This window comes from Phyllopteryx taeniolatus, chromosome 9 (assembly GCF_024500385.1).
Source record: "Phyllopteryx taeniolatus isolate TA_2022b chromosome 9, UOR_Ptae_1.2, whole genome shotgun sequence".
NCBI classification, from domain to species: Eukaryota; Metazoa; Chordata; class Actinopteri; order Syngnathiformes; family Syngnathidae; genus Phyllopteryx; species Phyllopteryx taeniolatus.
The window spans coordinates 3,204,822-3,223,799 of NC_084510.1; the positions used below are offsets into that span (position 1 = coordinate 3,204,822).

At 41.4% G+C, this 18,978-nt stretch overlaps 2 protein-coding genes across 3 annotated transcripts in view; one reads left to right on the forward strand and one right to left on the reverse strand.

Annotated features, from left to right (window-relative positions):
- Positions 1–1,761, forward strand: part of LOC133483227 (laminin subunit beta-3-like) — a 31,085-nt gene extending 29,324 nt beyond the window's left edge. For both annotated transcript variants that reach the window (XM_061784141.1, XM_061784142.1), the window contains exon 23: positions 833–1,761. In XM_061784141.1, the coding sequence (XP_061640125.1) occupies positions 833–972 (140 nt within the window). In that variant the 3' untranslated portion in view covers positions 973–1,761. The remainder of the gene's footprint in view (positions 1–832) is intronic.
- Positions 1,685–17,660, reverse strand: LOC133483228 (calcium/calmodulin-dependent protein kinase type 1D-like). The gene is made up of 13 exons (XM_061784144.1): positions 17,504–17,660; positions 16,090–16,201; positions 13,093–13,218; positions 12,221–12,295; positions 11,992–12,130; positions 11,721–11,844; positions 11,422–11,497; positions 10,497–10,609; positions 5,288–5,366; positions 4,373–4,460; positions 2,962–3,305; positions 2,786–2,878; positions 1,685–2,682 (listed from the first exon to the last, which is right to left on the reverse strand). The coding sequence occupies exons 2-12, from the start codon at positions 16,173–16,175 to the stop codon at positions 2,815–2,817; spliced, it is 1,314 nt and encodes a 437-aa protein (XP_061640128.1). The 5' UTR covers positions 16,176–16,201; positions 17,504–17,660; the 3' UTR covers positions 1,685–2,682; positions 2,786–2,814.
- Positions 17,661–18,978: the final 1,318 nt, after the last annotated feature.

An 18,978-nucleotide genomic window follows, 5' to 3' on the forward strand; every position in this document is an offset into this window, starting at 1 on the left:
ACCAACATTTTGCCTCTGACACATAGGCAACCTGGAATATTTATTTAACGTAGATTTGACATTGGCGAGATACAGTATGTTTTTCAGAGAGAGCTCTACAGTAACCTTATCTTGAATACTTCTAGCCTGAAAAAAATGGACATGATTGTAAAATTAGAATGTACTCACCTACAGTAAGCTGGAATCAAAGTAGGATATCGCGAAAACTATGAGGCTCTACTACATAGGCCTACAGTATATGTCACACAAAACATACATCGCTGCCTACAATCACTGTCAAACATAGTGGTACAAGAGTTGCAAGATGTACAGTATGTACTCCATATGAGTAATTATTATCACATTTGTACTTTTTCAGGCTGTAAAAGACACAGGTATGGTTTGTTACCGAGCTGTCAAAGTCCTAAATTATGGAACTCCTTGCCTCCGCACATCAAACAGGCCTCTCTGCCCTCAATGATGATGTTATCATTTAATTGAGTGCATTGATTTTATTGTGTACAGTATTGGATTTTCTTTCAGTAGTTAACATTTTTCATTGTTTTTCTTTTTCTTTTTTTTTTTGTCATATGTGATGTCTTGTTACAGTTCATATCCATATTTTTATAGTTAGCTCGCTTTATATTTTGATGCAACCGCAAGTGAAATGTACAGAACGTTTGCCAAGTTTATAGTACTTGATAAATACAGGTGATATGGTATTTCACTGTACCAGAAATAAATAAATAAATAAAATACACAAAAAATCATTACGAACACAACTCCAAAAACAGCTTTAAATGAATAACTTGGGTTTGGTTTTTTTTGCTTTGTTTTTTTTACCTCTCCGCAGGAAAAGCAGATTCATTGAAGCAGTTGCAGGATGATATTCTTCAGAAGTCAACAAAGCTTGAGGGACTTGATGCCAAGCTAAAAGACCTTGTAGCACAACTTCAAAAGAAAGCCCATGATTTGAGTGTCTGCCAGGGCTGAGGAGACAAGTTGCTTTCACTACACCACAGGACAACCTTTAACAGAATCGCTCTTCAATAGAGCAGAAATACTCCTTAACCCTCAAATACTGCTGTTACTTGTTTCCATAACATTGCACATCTTCTATGACGGATGGACCATGCAGGGTTTGAAAAGATATAATGATTCTCTTAGTAAAGCATTACTTTTGCATATACTATATTGAGCCCTTAGCGAGGATGTCAAAGGCTCCAATTGTAGTAATACAGATGCATGTGATTTTAGATGAGAAATGACATGCCATGAGGAAGGTCAATACAAAATGTATCAGCATCACATTTGCCTTTGTATAACCTACAGGCTGTCCCAAGAATTTGATATCATTTTGTAGTCTAATTAAATAGCCAATTCTGCCTCAAATTATCTAAAATTATTGCGAGATGTCTACAACTAATTTAGTTTAATGTTGTACTTCTTTTCAGGGTAAAGAATGACATTCACCAGCAATGAAAAGGCATGTTGTGTGTTAACGTGTGTCATGTCACATGGGCGGTGCACATTGAGCATTGTAAAGCTTTGTGAAATTGGTTATAAAATCTATATGCATTTGAAAATGTTGAAATTGTGATGAATACATTTTTTACAAGAAGAAGCCTATTTAATTTAATTTACTTAGAGCATATAGTTACTACATTCATATTTCAAATTATGTCAAATTATTTGGGACACCAGGTTGTATTATTTATTTAATGTTTCGTTATTTGTGCAGAACCCATCATATTTAATAAAAGCTTTACTTATGCGTCTTCATTGTGTGTACAGAGTTACAGTATGTGACATGGTACAGCATGGTACCTGTATCACAAGAAGAAACAAAGACTAGTCTACATTTATTGAAAAAAAAAAACATTTTTAAAAAATGCATTTCACTACATTTGTAATTTTTCACATAATTTTTATACCGATTTGTGGCACTTGATGAATTTGTTTGTTCAACAAAAGCAGCTTATGTATCGTACATATTCCAAACCACAAACATTAGTGATTTGTAATAGGTCACTGTAGACAATTAACTCTCGGAATTAGGATCTTCTATGTGCAAGCTGTATTTTTTTCCATCAACTGATGTACATTTAAAGAAACATTCAATTTATACTGATAAAGCTCATCAGCTTCAAACTGACATGCCAATAGATCTTATCTAAGTCACAAAGACAAAAAAAGAGAAAAGTGCAAGACAGTGTTTTACAGTTAACCTCAGTGTTTCATCCATTTTCTGTACCACTTATCCTCACTAGGGTCGCGGGCTGCTGGAGCCTATCCCAGCTATCTTCGGGCAGGAGGCGGGGTACACCCTGAACCGGTCGCCAGCCAATCGCAGGGCACATATAAACAAACAACCATTCACACTCACATTCACACCTACGGGCAATTTAGAGTCTTCAATCAACCTACCACGCATGTTTTTGGGACGTGGGAGGAAACCGGAGTGCCTGGAGAAAACCCACCCAGGCACAGGGAGAACATGCAAACTCCACACAGGCGTGGTGGGGATTTGAACCCCGATACCCAGAACTGTGAGGCAGATGTGCTAACCAGTCGCCCACCATGCCGGCCCCTCAGTTGTGTCTGTCACTTGAAAATATTTTCCTCAGCTCAGAAGACCGAAGTGTTGAGCAATAGACATGCTGGCATCTTTAAACCAAGGAGAATGCCACGTTGCGTTGTCAACTGAAATTGGAGATATTTTGGAGTTAGTGGATCCCAGTAGCAGGCAGCAAAGTTTTAGTTTTTGAAAATTCAACGAATGAGGGAGAGACAAGCCTTTACTTACATGAGAATCATCTTAGGTTAGCCAGCCAATCACATGACGGAACAAACACCAGACTGGAGTGGCGGGTCCTTCCTCTCTGCCACAGCATCCAGGCTACAATGCACAGATATGATACATCATTACAGGCTAATATTGTATCTAATATTTATGAGTAGGAGCATGCCAGTATTTTTTACCTTCTGGATGACATGAAAGAAGTGTCATTCTCAGAGTCCACTGAGTGGATCTCTCGTGGTTCTGCAAGAAGGTACTTGGGTTCCCTATGATGGCCTCTGAGTGGAGGGCAAAGACCACTGCTGGGCTCAGACCCACTGCAAGTGAGATGACTGGAGGCATGGAGAGGATTTCCATTTGGGTCCAAGCTGTGAGCTTCATCATTGCAGGATCCAAAAGATTCTAGGTCAGTCTGAGAGGAGGTCTGTACAATGATGTGGGGAAGTGAAAGAGTGGAGGAGGGCTCCCTGTGGGACACCTGAAGTTTCTTCATGTGGTAGATGGCAGCACTTGCATTGAAGGCTTGCTGTTGACAAAAAAAGGAGGTGAAAAGGGTGCTTTCTTTCTCTGCATCTCATAAACATGTCACTGATAGTGTTGAAAATGTTTAACAACATTATAATTTTGTTTTTCTGAGCTTTCTGAAGCTAGAGCTAAACAAAATGAATAACATACAGTGTCACATATAGTTTGATACGCCTTGAAATAATTATGAAGTAATCCAGTTTTGATGTCTATTTAGGTGTATCTTTTTATGGTTGATGTATATTGTCTTTTTATCTGGACCTTAAGTCTGTCAATAAAGATAATAATAATGGTATACAGCTTTTCCTCATTGAGGTCGACAGTAACTGGACCGTATCCTTGTTGAAAAAAAACATTCATACTTCGGGGTAATTAAGAGACTTTAATTATCCAAAGAAGCATGTTTTGGGGATGTGGTAGATACCCAGGAAAAACCCATGCAAGCACGGGAAGAATATGCAAACTTCATACACAGATATCCCAACGGCGATTCGCAACCAGATTTCCTAACTGTGCAGCAGAAGTGATAACCACGATTCCACCATATTGTCAAACATAATACAAATATTAATTAATTAATTACTGTATAGCGGCACGGTGAGCGACTGGTTAGCAGATCCGCCTCACAGTTCAGAGGACCTGGGTTCAAATCCTGCCTCGCCTGTGTGGTGTTTGCATGTTCTCCCCGTGCCTGCGTGGGTGTTCTCCGGGTACTCCGGTTTCCTCCCACGTTAAAAAAAAAACAAAAAAAACAGGCATGGTAGGTTGTTTGAAGACTCTAAATTGCCCGTAGGTGTGAATGATTGTTTATATGTGGCCTGGGATTGGCTGGCAACCAGTTCAGGGTGTACACCGCCTCTCGCCTGCAGTTAGCTGGGATAGGCTCCAGCATACCCGTGCCCCTAATGAGATAAGCGGTGTAGAAAATGGATGGATGGATGGATGAATAATTACTATAGTTTATTTTCTACCGATGATGATGTTGATGATGATGATTATGATGATGATGATCTCACAATTCATGTGCAACACCTAAAATATAGACAATAACCCTACAGTGTGACTAACCTTCCATTTAGATTTGGCAAAGTTCCGTTCCATCTGCTCACAAACAGAGTGGTAAATGTTCAAGTCTTTAGCTGTGTTTCCAGCAATCCTGTAATAGAGTCAGTGATATTTGTTAATTATGTTGTAATATATGGTGTATTCATAGAAAAAAAACAATGGCTGAGGGCCCTATTTTTGCAACCAATGTAAATCCGGCACGGTGGGTGGTGCAGTTGTGGACCAGGGGCGGGTAACACCGATGTTGGTAATTTCGTAGACCAGCCCAACCCACTGGATCTGATAGTGGGCGGCCTGCACCATTGTGGGTATGTTTACATATAACTTCCTTCGCACACCAATAGAAGCGACTCCTCTCGTTCCCTTTAAATGTGGCACAATGAGGACGTGCAAAAAATGGTGATGCGTAATTGCAGCAATCCATGCGTGAGTGGAGCATTGTCACTGCTCTTGGCTGGTGAAGCAACACACAGTGTGAACGGGTACTCTTGTTAAATACAGAACGAGCTGGTGACAACCGCTGGCGACCAAAATATGTCGGTGGACCTCAGTATCTGTCTACCTGTGCCCCAATCAAATTCACCCAAATCGTGTTAGACCAGCGGTCTAGCCTGCGCTGTAAGTTAGACATGGTCTGAGCAGGCGTACATTTAGACCGCCTTTCTCCACCAAAATCATCACTCTGCTTGGTGTATCTCCAAGGACACACTCTCACTGAGCTGAAACGCCCAGCATGGTGCAGACCAGTCTACCAAATTGGCAAATGCGCGCGTTGCGCTTACAAAAAAGTCAGAATCTCCTGTCATTTGCACCCAGACACAGATGCGGTGTCGATGAAAATAGAGCCCTGAATGCTAAGATACTATAGGTTGAGTTTTAGTGTTTGTGTGGGTGTGAAAGAGGAAAAAAAAGACTCACCATGGGTGCCGCAAGGCCTGTTCAGTAGTGAATCGTTTCATGGGATTTTTCTCCATCATATTCCTAATAAAGTCTATTGCTGTAAAGACATGGAAGAAATATACAGTGTCCCATAAGTTGTCATTTATACAGTAATAATAAAAAATGGAATAAGGTTAATAGCCAAAGTGTATGTTATGGTATATAATATAAGGAATAATTCATTAATTTATTCATTTTCCATACCGCTTATCCTCACTAGGCTCGTGGGCGTGCTGGAGCCTATCCCAGCTATCTTTGGGCGCGAGGCGGGGTACACCCTGAACTGGTCGCCAGCCAATCGCAGGGAACATATAAACAAACAACCATTTGCACTCACATTCACACCTACGGACAATTTAGAGTCCTCAATTAACCTACCATGCATGTTTTTCGGAATGTGGGAAGAAAACCCACACAAGTATGGGGAGAACATGCAAACTCCACCCAGGTTCTCAGAACTGCGAGGCAGATGTTCTAACCAGTCGTTCACCGTGCCACCACATATATAAGAGATCATCCTATGAAGTGGCCTCACAGATCCCCAGATCTCACGATTTACATCTTTGGGGCCATGGTGTATCAGGAAAAGACACAAAACAAATCATCTCAAGGAACGTATCACCACTAATTACTTGTAACTAATTACGTAATTTAATATAAAATTTACAAAATGTATGTAGTTGTAATTCATTAAATTAAGGGGGGAAAATGTGTAGTTAAATAACAGTTGCTTTTGGACATTTCCATGATTCAAATTTTAGTTACGTTTGAAAAATCATTTCAAAAGCTCAGATTTTGTTTCATATCACTTCCTCCTTTGAAACCTGACGCTTGTGATGGTCTCTCTCTGGTCATGTGCCATTCTGCTGTAGTCTCAAACACGACACAATTTTCCAAATATTACCTCAAAGCGCCACCCTGTAGTGCAAACTATTAGTTTGTCTAAGCTTTTGAAAAGAGGATAAAGGATAAAAGAACATTGACTTTTGAACAGTTTCATTTTTATAATTTTGGACTTTTTGGAACATTAGGTCAACATGGTGGTTTTCCACATGCTGTACACATATAATGCAACAAACACATTTTTTTGGTATGTACTTACATATTATCAAGTTTTGGTATCACTTCATAATTTGTGTAAAGAACAAATACAGTGGGGGGGTATTTGGACAGGCGGCACGGTGGCCGACTGGTTAGAGCGTCAGCCTCACAGTTCTGAGGTGCGGGGTTCAATCCCCGTCCCCGCCTGTGTGGAGTTTGCATGTTCTCCCCGTGCCTGCGTGGGTTTTCTCCGGGCACTCCGGTTTCCTCCCACATCCCAAAAACATGCATTAATTGGAGACTCTAAATTGCCCGGAGGCATGACTGTGAGTGCGAATGGTTGTTTGTTTCTATGTGCCCTGCGACTGGCTGGCAACCAGTTCAGGGTGTACCCCGCCCCCTGCCCGATGACAGCTGGGATAGGCTCCAGCACGCCCGCGACCCTAGTGAGGAGAAACGGATCAGAAAATGGATGGATGGGTATTTGGACAGACACTGATTGTGCAAGTTGTCCCACTTAAAAAGATGAGAGAGGTCTGTAATTTTCATCATAGGTACACTTCAACTGTGAGAGACAGAATATGAAAAACAAATCCAAAAAAAATCACATTGTATGATTTTTAAACAATTAATTTGTGTATTTTTGCGGAAAATAAATATTTGGACAATCAAAAAGTTTAACTAAGTACTTTGTAATGAAATTACCGAGGTCAAACAATTTCTGTATTTCTTGACCAGGTTTGCACAGACTGTAGCAGGTACTTAGGCCCACTTTTCCATGCAGATCTTCTCTCGACCATGTTTTATGGCTGTCGCTGGCCAACATGGACTTTCAACTCCCTCCACAGATTTTCTATTGGGTTGAGGTCTGGAGACTGGGCCACTTCACTAGTCCACTCTAGGACCTTGAAATGCTTCTTATGGAGCCATTCCTTAGTTGCCCGGGCTGTGTGTTTGGGGGTCATTGTTATTCTCTTATGGAGGGAAGGAGTTTTTTGCCCAAAACCTTATGATCCATGGCCCCATTCATCCTCTCCTTAATATGGCTCAGCTGTCCTGTCCTCTTTGCACAAAAGCAGTCCCAAAGCATGATGTTTCCACCCCTATGCTTCACAGTGGGTATGGTGTTCTTGGGATGCCACTCATCCTTCCTCTTCCTACAAACACAGCGAGTGGAGTTTATACCAAAAAGTTCTATTTTGGTCTCATCTGACGACATGATATTGTCCCAGTCCTCCTCTGGGTCATCCAGACGGTCACTTGCAAACTTTAGATGGGCCTGGACATGCGCTGGCTTCAGCAGGAGGACCTTTCGGGCATTGCAGGATTTGAATTCATGATGATGTAGTTACTTATGGTAACCTTCGTAATTTTGGTCTCATTGACCAGGTTCCCTGTGTAGTTTTGGGCTGATCCCTCGCCATTCTCAAGATCTTTGATACCCTATGAGAGGACACCTTTGAGATCATGGAGCCCCAGGTCAGAAGAGATTGTCAGTCAGCTTGTATTTCCTCCAAATTTTAATAATTACGCCGACAGCTGATCTCTTCTCACCAAGTGCCTTGCCTATTGTAGAGGAGCTCATCCCAGCCTTGTGCAGGTCTATAATTATGTCCCTGGTGTCCTTAGCCATTGGCCATGGTGGAGAGTTTGCAGTCTGACTGTTGAGGGTGTCTTTTATACAGATATGGAGTTAAAACAGGTGCCATTAATACAGTAATGTGTAGGATATAAAAGCTTCTTAAAGATGAAATAACAGGTCTGTGAGAGACAGAATTATTGCTGGTTGGTAGGTGTCCAAATATTTACTTTTTGCAAGAATATACAAATAAATTATATCAAAATCATACAATGGGATTTCCTGTAGTTTTTTTCACATTCTGTCTCTCACAGTTGAAAATTACAGACCTCTCTAATCTTAAGTGGGACAACTTGCGCAATCGGTGGCCTTCCAAATACTTTTGTTCCCCACTGTATGTAGTTAATTCCAAAATAATGATCTATGGTTTTAATCCACTTTTTTTCGAGGAAACATCAAAGGGTCTTGTTGATGCATTCATAAAAAAAATTAAAAAGGTAATGTAAATGTAATCAAATGTAATTAGTTATAGAATTTTGAGAAAGTAATTTAAAAAGTTACACTACTATTACATTTTCAACAGGCTAACTTGTAAATGTAACCAACGATCAGTGTTGTACCTACCTGTAACTAGTTTAATGAATGAAAGTTCATGAACTGGTTCATATTTTGGGCAAACGTGAACTCAACTTACGTTGTAGTTCATTTCTGCCTGAGTAACGTTATTTAGAACCCGCTCATTCCGGCGTCAAAGAATGTTTTTTGAATGAAAGTTCATTTTCATGTGCCAGGTTTTGCTAGGGACTTCCATGACAAAACCCGTTTGGACACATAAAATATGATCATATGTCGGGGATGAACACCGTATTTGGCAACCGCCATTCATGTTTACATTCGGCAGGCACGTTGCAGCAGCCTCTATGTGCGAGGTGCATTCAGGGACACTGCATAAATGGGAGTGAATGTGTTTTTTGGTTCTTTTGTAATGTAGTAGGCGGCACGCTGGAAGACTGGTTAGCATGTGTGCCTCGCAGTTCTGAGGACCCAGGTTCAAATCCGGCCTCGCCTGTGTGGAGTTTGCATGTTGTTGCCATGCCTGCGTATGTTTTCTCCGGGTACTCCGGTTTCCTCCCACATCCCAAAAATGCATGGTAGGTTGATTGAAAACTCTAAATTGCCCTCAAGTGTGAATGTGTGCACGAATGGTTGTTTGTTTATATGTGCCCTGCGATTGGCTGGCAACCCGTTGAGGGTGTACCCTGTCTCTCGGCCAGATTCAGCTGGGATAGGCTCCAGCACGCCTAGTGAAGATAAGGGGTACTGAAGATGACTGAATGAATTTAATTGTATAATTGTCTATATTGTAATCACTGTAATCATTACTACGAAAATTATTTTTATCAGAATGCTTTCGTTAGCACATTGTGCGATCACACTGTCAAAATATGGAATTGATTTTGTTTTATATTAGAAAAATAGATGACCGCAAGTCCGATGACACGACCACAAAGTCGATCATCGTACTGCGGCTTCCTGGTGCCAAGTGCACGTAAGGACACCCTTATGCTTGAACATGGTGTTCGTTATGGACAATCCATGATGAACACAGAACTCCAATAACAGAACACCGCTCGGGTTCTGTTCGGGGGTGCCATCTCTCCCAATCACGCCCTTCAAGGTCTCACTGTCATTGCCCACGTGAGCATTGAAGTCCCCCAGCAGAACGATGGAGTCCCCAGCAGAAGCGCTCTCCAGCACCCCCTCCAACGACAACAAAAAGGGCTGAACTGCTGTTTGGTACATACACACAAACAACAGTCAAGACCAGTCCCCCCACCCAAAGTTGGAGGGAGGCTACCCTCTCGCCCAACCTACAGGCACCGAGGAATGCCTCGGAAGAGCTGGAGGAAGCGGCTGGGGAGAGGGGAAGTCTGGGCTTCCCTGCTAAAGCTACTGCCCCCGTGACCCGACCTTGGATAAGCAGAAGATGGATGGATGGATGTTTGTGACACATGTATTTTTGGTAAAGGCGTTTCTCGCACATTTTGGGGGGTGCTCAAGCACTCCTAAAGTAAATTCCACCACCCCTAAAATTTTAGAGATTATTTATTTTTGTTTTTACAGTATGTCCTCTTTAAACAAGCTAGCAAAGTGTAGAACCATACAGTACTTGGTTGAAGTGTTATATTTTAATAACAAAAATGCATAAAAATAGTAAATGTGTATGTAGAGGTACTGCTGTATCAAAATGAGTTATCTTCCCTCAGCAATTAGTAGGTTACAATGTGTTTTTTGATAAATCCAATCGATTCCTCTTTTACTGTGGCCCAACATTTATATAACCTTTGTTAGATTTGATGGTTTAGTCACAGACTTTCCCCAAAATTGCTGCTTCTCTTTCATAAATGGGGGAATAAAATTTAAATTGATGTACATGTAAATGTACAAAACTGAAATTCAGCACCCAAAAACTTCTGATCCTAGAATCGCCCCTGACTTGTGGAGGAAAAAAAAACAAAAGATGATCATGTAGGTGATGAGGACGGTTTCGGGTACATATTTTCGTACCTGACTCAGAGATCTCATCCCAGAAGGGAGAGTGGAAGGCATACTCGGCTCTCATGATCTTTGAAAACAGACGTGTCTCGTTCTCCTCAAAGAAAGGAGGATATCCGCACAGCCTGCAACGCAGAGACAACAAGCTTAAAACACATGTAAAATTCAGCTAAGATGTAGTGTTTTGATGAGTAATAGTGTTGTCTTTAATGGTGCCCTGTGCGATGCTCCAAGACGGCTCACCCCAGTCAATCGTCAATGGGAGGAGGGGATTGCTGACGAAACACCCATTAAAATAAAATTAAATGTGTTTCGCCTGGCCCTTCATGTTTTCTTTAAAGAATTGTACCCATCTTACAAATTCTGACTGGGTAATCAAACATATGAGCCCAATTGTATGTTTTCTCATTTAATAAATAAAGGAGGGCTGTGAACTTTCAAAATAAGAGCAAGTAAATAAAAAGAAAGTATTACGTGTTCAAATAAAGTGCTTAACTTCAGAATAATTCTTTGAAAAAACTAACAAAATACAGATAATACTTCAGGTTTTGATCATATGGGTAGAAGCAAAATCATGCATTGTAAAAATGCATACATATCTCGGTAGAAGGGTTTTCCAGAATTTTTAGGTCAACTTTGGGGGTGCGTATTATACATGGGTGCGCATTATACACAAGAAATTACGGTAATTATTTTATTTATTGTTTTTACGAAAGAACCCCAGGTTTGATTCTGCTGACTGGCATGAGCCCTCTCAGATGAGGAAACATTGAGCACGTAACCGTCCCAGGATCTGAAAAGCCACCCACTGTTCCAGTTTATGGACAGTGTACTTTAACGTAACATTGAGTGTCCAGTGGTTACAAATATCTCTCAAATACAAAGTTCCACGCCAATTTTTGTATGAACGATTGTATAAGGTAAAAAAGCTACTTACAAGATGTAAGTTATAACTCCAATGGACCAACAGTCAACTGCTTTGCTGTAGGGTTTTTGGGCCAAAACCTCTGGAGCTACAGAAGAAAATGATGATGGATAATCATGCATGTACACCTATATAAAACAATGTCCTAATAATTTACTCACTGAGCAACAGTGATTCAATTCAATTGCATATTAGAAATGCATCTTTTATAATTTTGTGAAAAGCATTACAAGTAATTAACTAAAGAGAGACATAACTACAGCATATTTCTATTTGATTCCATTGTGTGTATGTCCCACTAAATGACTTACCAACATATCCTGGTGTACCACATGCTGTGGACATCACTCCATGCTCCAGCGTCTTCGAAAGGCCAAAATCACTAACCATGATCTTCGCGTTTTCATCTGCACTATAGTACAGCAGGTTTTCAGGCTACTCATCAAGAAAGTGTGAGAGGAACAAAAAGATTGATAAACATAGGTGAGTACAATGTATTGTGGTTTTACTGTCCAGTAAAACATTTTTAGTGGTTGCAAACTAGAATGTCTCGTTGTACTGTATTGTGTTTAGGTGTTCTACCTTCAGGTCCCTGTGCACAATACTATTTTCATGCAGGTAGCCAACAGCCTCCAGCACCTGTTTGATCACCATGCTCGCATCCTTCTCTGTGAAAACACCTTTATCTAAAATCCGATCAAATAGCTCTCCACCTGACACCCTGCACACAAATGAGGATTCCCATTGTTATTTTTGTTTTGTCTCTTTTACTTTGCAGATGAAACAAAGGGTCTTAGTAATGTTCACTTACAGTTGCATGACCAGGTAATAGTGTGTTTGACTCTCGTAAAAATCCTCTAGTCCAATCACATTGTCATGCTTTATCCTGAAATCAGAGAAAAGACGTGGCCCAGGTACACACATGAACAATACTTAAAATTACTGCAGGAAAATCAGACATTGCCTCATTTTTGTGGTAAAAAAAAATTATAAACTAATGAAATAGGTCAGAACACAAATGATGGTACCCTTATTTTGTTGCACAACCTTTTGAGGCAATCACTGCAATCCAGTATTTCAGTAACGAATGAGACTTCTGCACCTATTTTGGCCAACGCCCCACAAGTAAACTGCTCCAGCAGTCTCAGTTTTTAAGGGTGCCTTTTCCTGACTGCATGTTGGACCATTTAAAAAAAAGCCTGATTTTCATTAGTATATTTTCAGTGACCATAGTTTTTTTTCTGTCTCTGTGTATGCATACTTTTCTTGTACATTGCAGTTGATAGAATATATTTAAGGTTTATGCAGAAATATATCCATCCATCCATTTTCTGAGCCGCTTCTCCTCACTAGGGTCGCGGGCGTGCTGGAGCCTATCCCAGCTGTCATCGGACAGGAGGCGGGGTACACCCTGAACTGGTTGCCAGCCAATCGCAGGGCACATAGAAACAAACAACCATTCGCACTCACAGTCACACGTACGGGCAATTTTAGAGTCTCCAATTAATGCATGTTTTTGGGATGTCGGAGGAAACATGCAAACTCCACACAGGCGGGGCCGGGGATTGAACCCGGGTCCTCAGAACTGTGAGGCTGACGCTCTAACCAGTCGCCCACCGTGCCGCCACAGAAATATATATATGTTTCTCTTTATTTTTCAAAATGATGTTCTTTGTGTTTTACCTCTTTAAAACATTGATTTCGTTTTCCAGGTTGCTGTGGGTGAGGTGCTTTTTTTTCAGACATTTCAGAGCGAACAATTTCCCTGTTTTCTTCTCTCTCACCATGAAAACTTCAGAAAAAGACCCCCTATACAAAACAATGGCAAAGAAATGAAGGAAAGTTAGGTCATAAAGTCTGTATACACCAATAACAACATTCAAACCATCCATCCATCCATCCATTTTCCTCCGCTTATCCGAGGTCGAGTTGCGGGGGCAGTAGCGTTAGCAGGGAAGCTCAGACATAGTCTCTCCAGCGTGTCCTGGGTCGTTCCCGGGGTCTCCTCCCGGTGGGACGTGCACGGAAGACCTCACCAGGGAGGCATCTAGGAGGCATCCTAATCAGATGCACGAGCCACCTCCTGTGGCTCCTTTCAATGTCTAGGAGTTCCGGCTCAACTCTGAGCCCCTTCCGGATGACCGAGTTTCTCACCCTATCTCTAAGGGAGAGCCCGGACCCCATGCGGAGGAAACTCATTTCGGCCGCTTGTATCCGGGATCTTGTTCTTTCGGTCACGACCCACATCTCGTGACCATAGGTGAGGGTAGAAATGTAGATCCACAGGCAAATTGAGAGAATTGAGTCATGGCTTGATGAAGCAAACAGAACCACATTGTCTGCAAAAAGCAGAGACGTAATACTGAGGCCACCAAACCGGACCCCCTCACACCTCGGGTGCGCTTAGAACAGAATCGGTGACAAAGGGCAGCCTTGAAGAGTCCAACCCACACCGGAAACCACATCTGACTTATTGCCAGCCAAACACTGACACTGATCATACAGGGACCGAACAGCCCGTATCAGGGGTTTAGGTACCCGACACTCACGAAGCTCCCCCACAGGACTGCCCGAGTGACACGGTCGAATTCTCCAAGTCCACAAAACCAGGGAGGCGGAGGAGTTAAAAGGGGGGACCACCACCCAAATATGCCAATCCAGGGGCAATGTCCTCGATGTCCACGTGATGTTGCAGAGGCGTGTCAACTAGGACAGCCCCACAACATCCAGAGCGTTTAGGAACTCCGGGCGAATCTAATCCATCCATGGGGCCTTCCCACTGGGGAGCTTTTTAACCACCTCGCTGACCTCAATCCGAGAGATAGGAGAGACCTCAGAAACCCCAGACTCTGCTTCATCATGGGAAGGCTCCAGAATCTGGTTCATCATGGGAAGGCGTGTCGGTGGAATTGAGGAGGTCTTCAAAGTATTCTCACCACCAACTCACAACATCCTGAGTCGAGGTCAGCAGTGCCCCATCCCCACGATACACAGTGTTGATGGTGCACTGCTTCCCCCTCCTGAGATGCCGGATGGTGGACCAGAATTTCCTCGAAGCCGTCTGAAAGTCGTTCTCCATGGCCTCACTGAAGTCCTCCCACACCCCGGATTTTGCCTCAGTGACCACCTAAGCTGCATTCCGCTTGGCCAGCCAGTACCCATCAGCTGCCTCAGAGTCCGACAGGCACCAACCATCTTACGGCCACAGCTGCGGTCAATGGAGGCGCGGAACATTGTCCACTCCGACTCAATGTCCCCCGCCTCCCCTGGAACGTGAACAAAGTCGGAGGTGGGAGTTGAAACTCCTCCTGACGGGATTCTGCCACACGTTCCCAGCAGACCCTCACAATACGTTTGGACCTGCCAGATCTTCCCCCAACATTCTAACCACTTCTATTTGAACACAATATAATGAGATCTAATCGAAGAGCTGTATAAAAAAAATCGACTTTTACAAGGACAATAATGATCACTTTTGATTGACACTGTCAGAGAAGTAATTATGCACAGCAGCAAAACAAACTACTGTACCGTATTTAGTGGTATGGGGCATTTGTTTACTCAACTGCATAAAGTAGGCGTATATTAGAGTCCAACATCATTGTGTGACTTCACAAATACGCTCCTGGAAGAGTGGTAAAACATTCCCTACACACCCTCCTAAACCTTATGGAAAGCCTTTTTTAGCATTAAAGCTGTTTTGTGGTAAAAGGTGAACTGACGTCATATTAAACCTTATTGATTATGAAGGGGATATCACTTCCGATCATATGTGAGGCAGGTGAGCGAATACTTATGGCAATACAGGTATAGTGTATTCAGTCAGACACCTAATCCTATAATGAAGTGGTGTCAGGATGTTCCCACAATTCTCCAGTCTGACGTCAGTGATCAGGGACAGACACCAGACTCATTCAGAGCCAGTCCATGATAAGAGTACTTTAAGCAGCTTAAGTCCACAAAACAGCGATGAGGTAACAGGCTGATAAATTAACAAGTATTTGATGAAGCTCCCTCTGCTGCATTTTGTTGTTGTGCGGACAACTTTGTCTCACAATGTGAGTACGATGAGAGAAAGAACATATACAGTATATGTCTCTTCACTACTTGCTCTGTCCATTAGTTTCACTCATTCATTTCTAACATCTGATTCAAACATTCATAAAGGAATTAGGAAGTATGAGGCACAGTTTAAATCCAAAAGGTTAGTACCGGTACTGATTATCGCACGATTAATGCTATCTTATACAGTACATACTGTATTTTATTATATGTATATACTGTTTTGTGTATCAAAATCACAAAACAGTTGCATTTCATTAAGTCTATATGGTTGTGGAATCATGAACATTATTGGATTTAAATGTGTTGCACTGACTATCTACCATCATATCAAAATGGGACAGCCTCTCCTAGCAGGTGGAGCTGTGAGTGGATTACGCAGACTGTATAAAAGAAGGTTCCATTGATGAAGTCAGCTGTGCGGAAGGTTATGAAGGGATTATCCTTAAACCTGTGCCGAACTGATCCTGGAGTGTCCTCCTTTTGATATCTGGACTAGGTAGTTAGGATCACGATAAATAGCAACATTGCAACACAAAAGATGAAGGTAGGAGAGAGGCAGCCTTGTCATCAGTTTGACTTCTCACAAACGTTCTCATCTGAGCCTGGTGTACTTACGATCCCATCTTCCCCTTGAAGTCAAACACATCCTTGATGTTATTGACGTGTTTCTTCCAACTGCAGACAATCTCCTTCCGCCCCATCTTGGCTCTAACGTTGCCGTAGACTCCTGAAACACATATGGCATAAAACATTCAAATGCTAACAGACACTAATGAATCCATCATATGCAGATAAGCAATATAGAAATTTTTTCTTGTAAATATTTACTGGAATAGATGTCATAAGTGTGTTTTATACATATATTCTGCAACCGCTTTTGGAAATTAAGTGTAAAAGTAGTGGTGTGTATATATTGGTTATTTATTGCAGTGTAATTATCCACCTTCATTGTATCAATTCCATATAGTGTGTAGAAATTGTGAAGAGTGGAAATTGTGCATATCATCGTCACTAACTTCGGGAGTTGAATGTAATAGTCTATTGAAAAACATGAAAACAACTAAAATACCAATTGTATGAATCTAACGACTGTTAATAAATAGTTATCTGTCTATACTTCTTGTACATCTCTTCAGTCTATCTACAGTGGTCAAATTTGTAATTTTGTCAGTGGAGGAACAATGGGTAATGACTGACCTCTTTCACAACCCATGTTCACCTTTCCATCTGGTTACATAAATGGTTGCATGTCCACGGCTAAGGTCAGTCCCAGCTAAGTATATAAAGCCTTTTTGTACCTATCAGTTGCACAACATTCAAAAACGTTGCGGATTAGAGGGGTAAATAGCAGTGGTTGGTTAAGCTTCTGACATACAACTGTATGAGGTCTCCTCTGTCTCTCTCAGCTCCTAAACTGCTCCTCTGTGTGTCTGCTAAGGCATTGGATTCCATAGCAGAACTGGGTCGGTTTATAATTCTAGCCGTGAAAGGTCACTAAACTCTGGACGAAAAAAAAAAGACTTAATTAGCGCAACAGTTGAATAATATGTGTAAAAAAAGAAATTAAGAGCAGATGAGAAAATTTTCTTTACAGAAATAGCATTAATGTGTTTTATATTTAACAAATAGCAACACATATTTAGAATAACTTTTTTTTTTTACATACAAGTAATGTAATCTCAACCATAATTTACAATGTTGTGTTTGGTGGTTTCTAAAAGCCATTGTGTTAAGTGACATACACTTAGTTTTGTTTTGGCCTTCAGCTTCCAGAAACAAACACTGAGACACCGACTAAAATAGCAGCAATGTAAGTTTTCTGCAAAATGATTATCCACTGAGTGTTAAGCGAGCATTACACCACTTAGATTTAATTTGTAGATAGGGATACACCTCAATTCAAAATGGATAAAATCTGTAACGTTTGAAACAGAATTTAAGGGAGTAAAATATCTTCCGCAATGTGTTATCTAGGATATGAAAAGAGTCAACAAACTAGCCTAGGGACAATAATTAAAATAGGCTTTACCTTGTGGAGCGGTGAGAGACGAGAGCGCTGAGGTATCCTTGCAAGGTACCTGACTTTGCAAGGTCGTGTGCAGCTTTTTTCTAGCAAGGGGCGGAGCTTCTTCCGTTTATCAACCCTCGCAGAAGTCACGAGATGTGTCAACTCCCACAGAAGCCTACTCTATGGATACTAATGGTAAAGAGGGTCATATACTCCGGAAGAACACCTTTATTGAGAACTACATTTACATAAGACAATGGAGGCAAAACTTGAGAAACTTATATATCTACTCCAACAGTTGTTACCATAATAAAATACGTCTGGGTGACTAAGACTAAGACTGACAAAGGTCTAATGAATAATATATATTGCATAAGCCAATTTTACAGAAAATGTGTGTGTGTAATGTAAATTCAGGGAGAATGTGTGAAAGAGTCTTAATATTAGCCAGAGTCAGAAGCTGAGACGCCAGAGTCAGAAGCTGAGACTGCAGGGGGCTGGAGCGTCAAACCCTGAAAAAAGTACAGTATAATAAAGCTGTCATTCGTTTAATGTTATTATATATTTTTTAATTTTTTTTTTTTTAAATACCATATTCCAGCGCGGCACGGTGGGCGACTGGTTAGCACATCTGCCTCACAGTTCTGTGTTCTGGGTCCAAATGTGTGGAATTTGCATGTTCTCCCCGTGCCTGCGTGGATTTTCTCCGGGTACTCCGGTTTCCTCCTACATCCCAAAAACATGCAGGGTAGGTTAATTGAAGACTCTAAATTGCCCGTAGGTATGAATGTGAGTGAGAATGGTTGTTTGTTTATATGTGCCCTGCGATTGGCTGGCGACCAGTTCAGGGTGTACCCCGCCTCTCGCCCGGAGATAGTTGGGATGGGCTCCAGCACGCCCGCGACCCGAGTGAGGATAAGCAGAGCGGAAAATGAATGAATTAATGAATGAACATATTCCAGTAGTGGGACAAGATTAATTTGCTCATTTAAAGTAAGCTAAGTTAGCGGGAGAAAGTTAGCTGGATGTTTGACGTTCGCCTGATAACATTCGCCAGGGACCGTTACACGGCCAAGGCTTTTGGTGAAATCACTAAAAATCAAGAAAGCACTTTTTCTCATTTATGATTGCTGGTTGGTAATGTGAATCCACTACTTACTACAGGTCAAATTTGGCGGATGTCTTGCATTTTGGTTAAACTGCGTGCAATTAATTAAATATTCACCAAAATTCAATAAAAACATGACGGTTGGTGCGTCATGTAAGACACATTTTCGAACTCTACAATTGCAGTTACTCGTTAAAACATTTTATATGATGTGGTAATTTGTCAATTACACATCACACGCACACACACACAAACACAAACATCAGCAAAGCTTGACCTGTAGTAAGTAGTGGACTCCAATTGCCAATTACTACAGGAATCAGAGTGAGAAAATGTGTTTTTATTGAATTTTGGTAAATATTTTAGACAATTAATTGCACACAGTTTA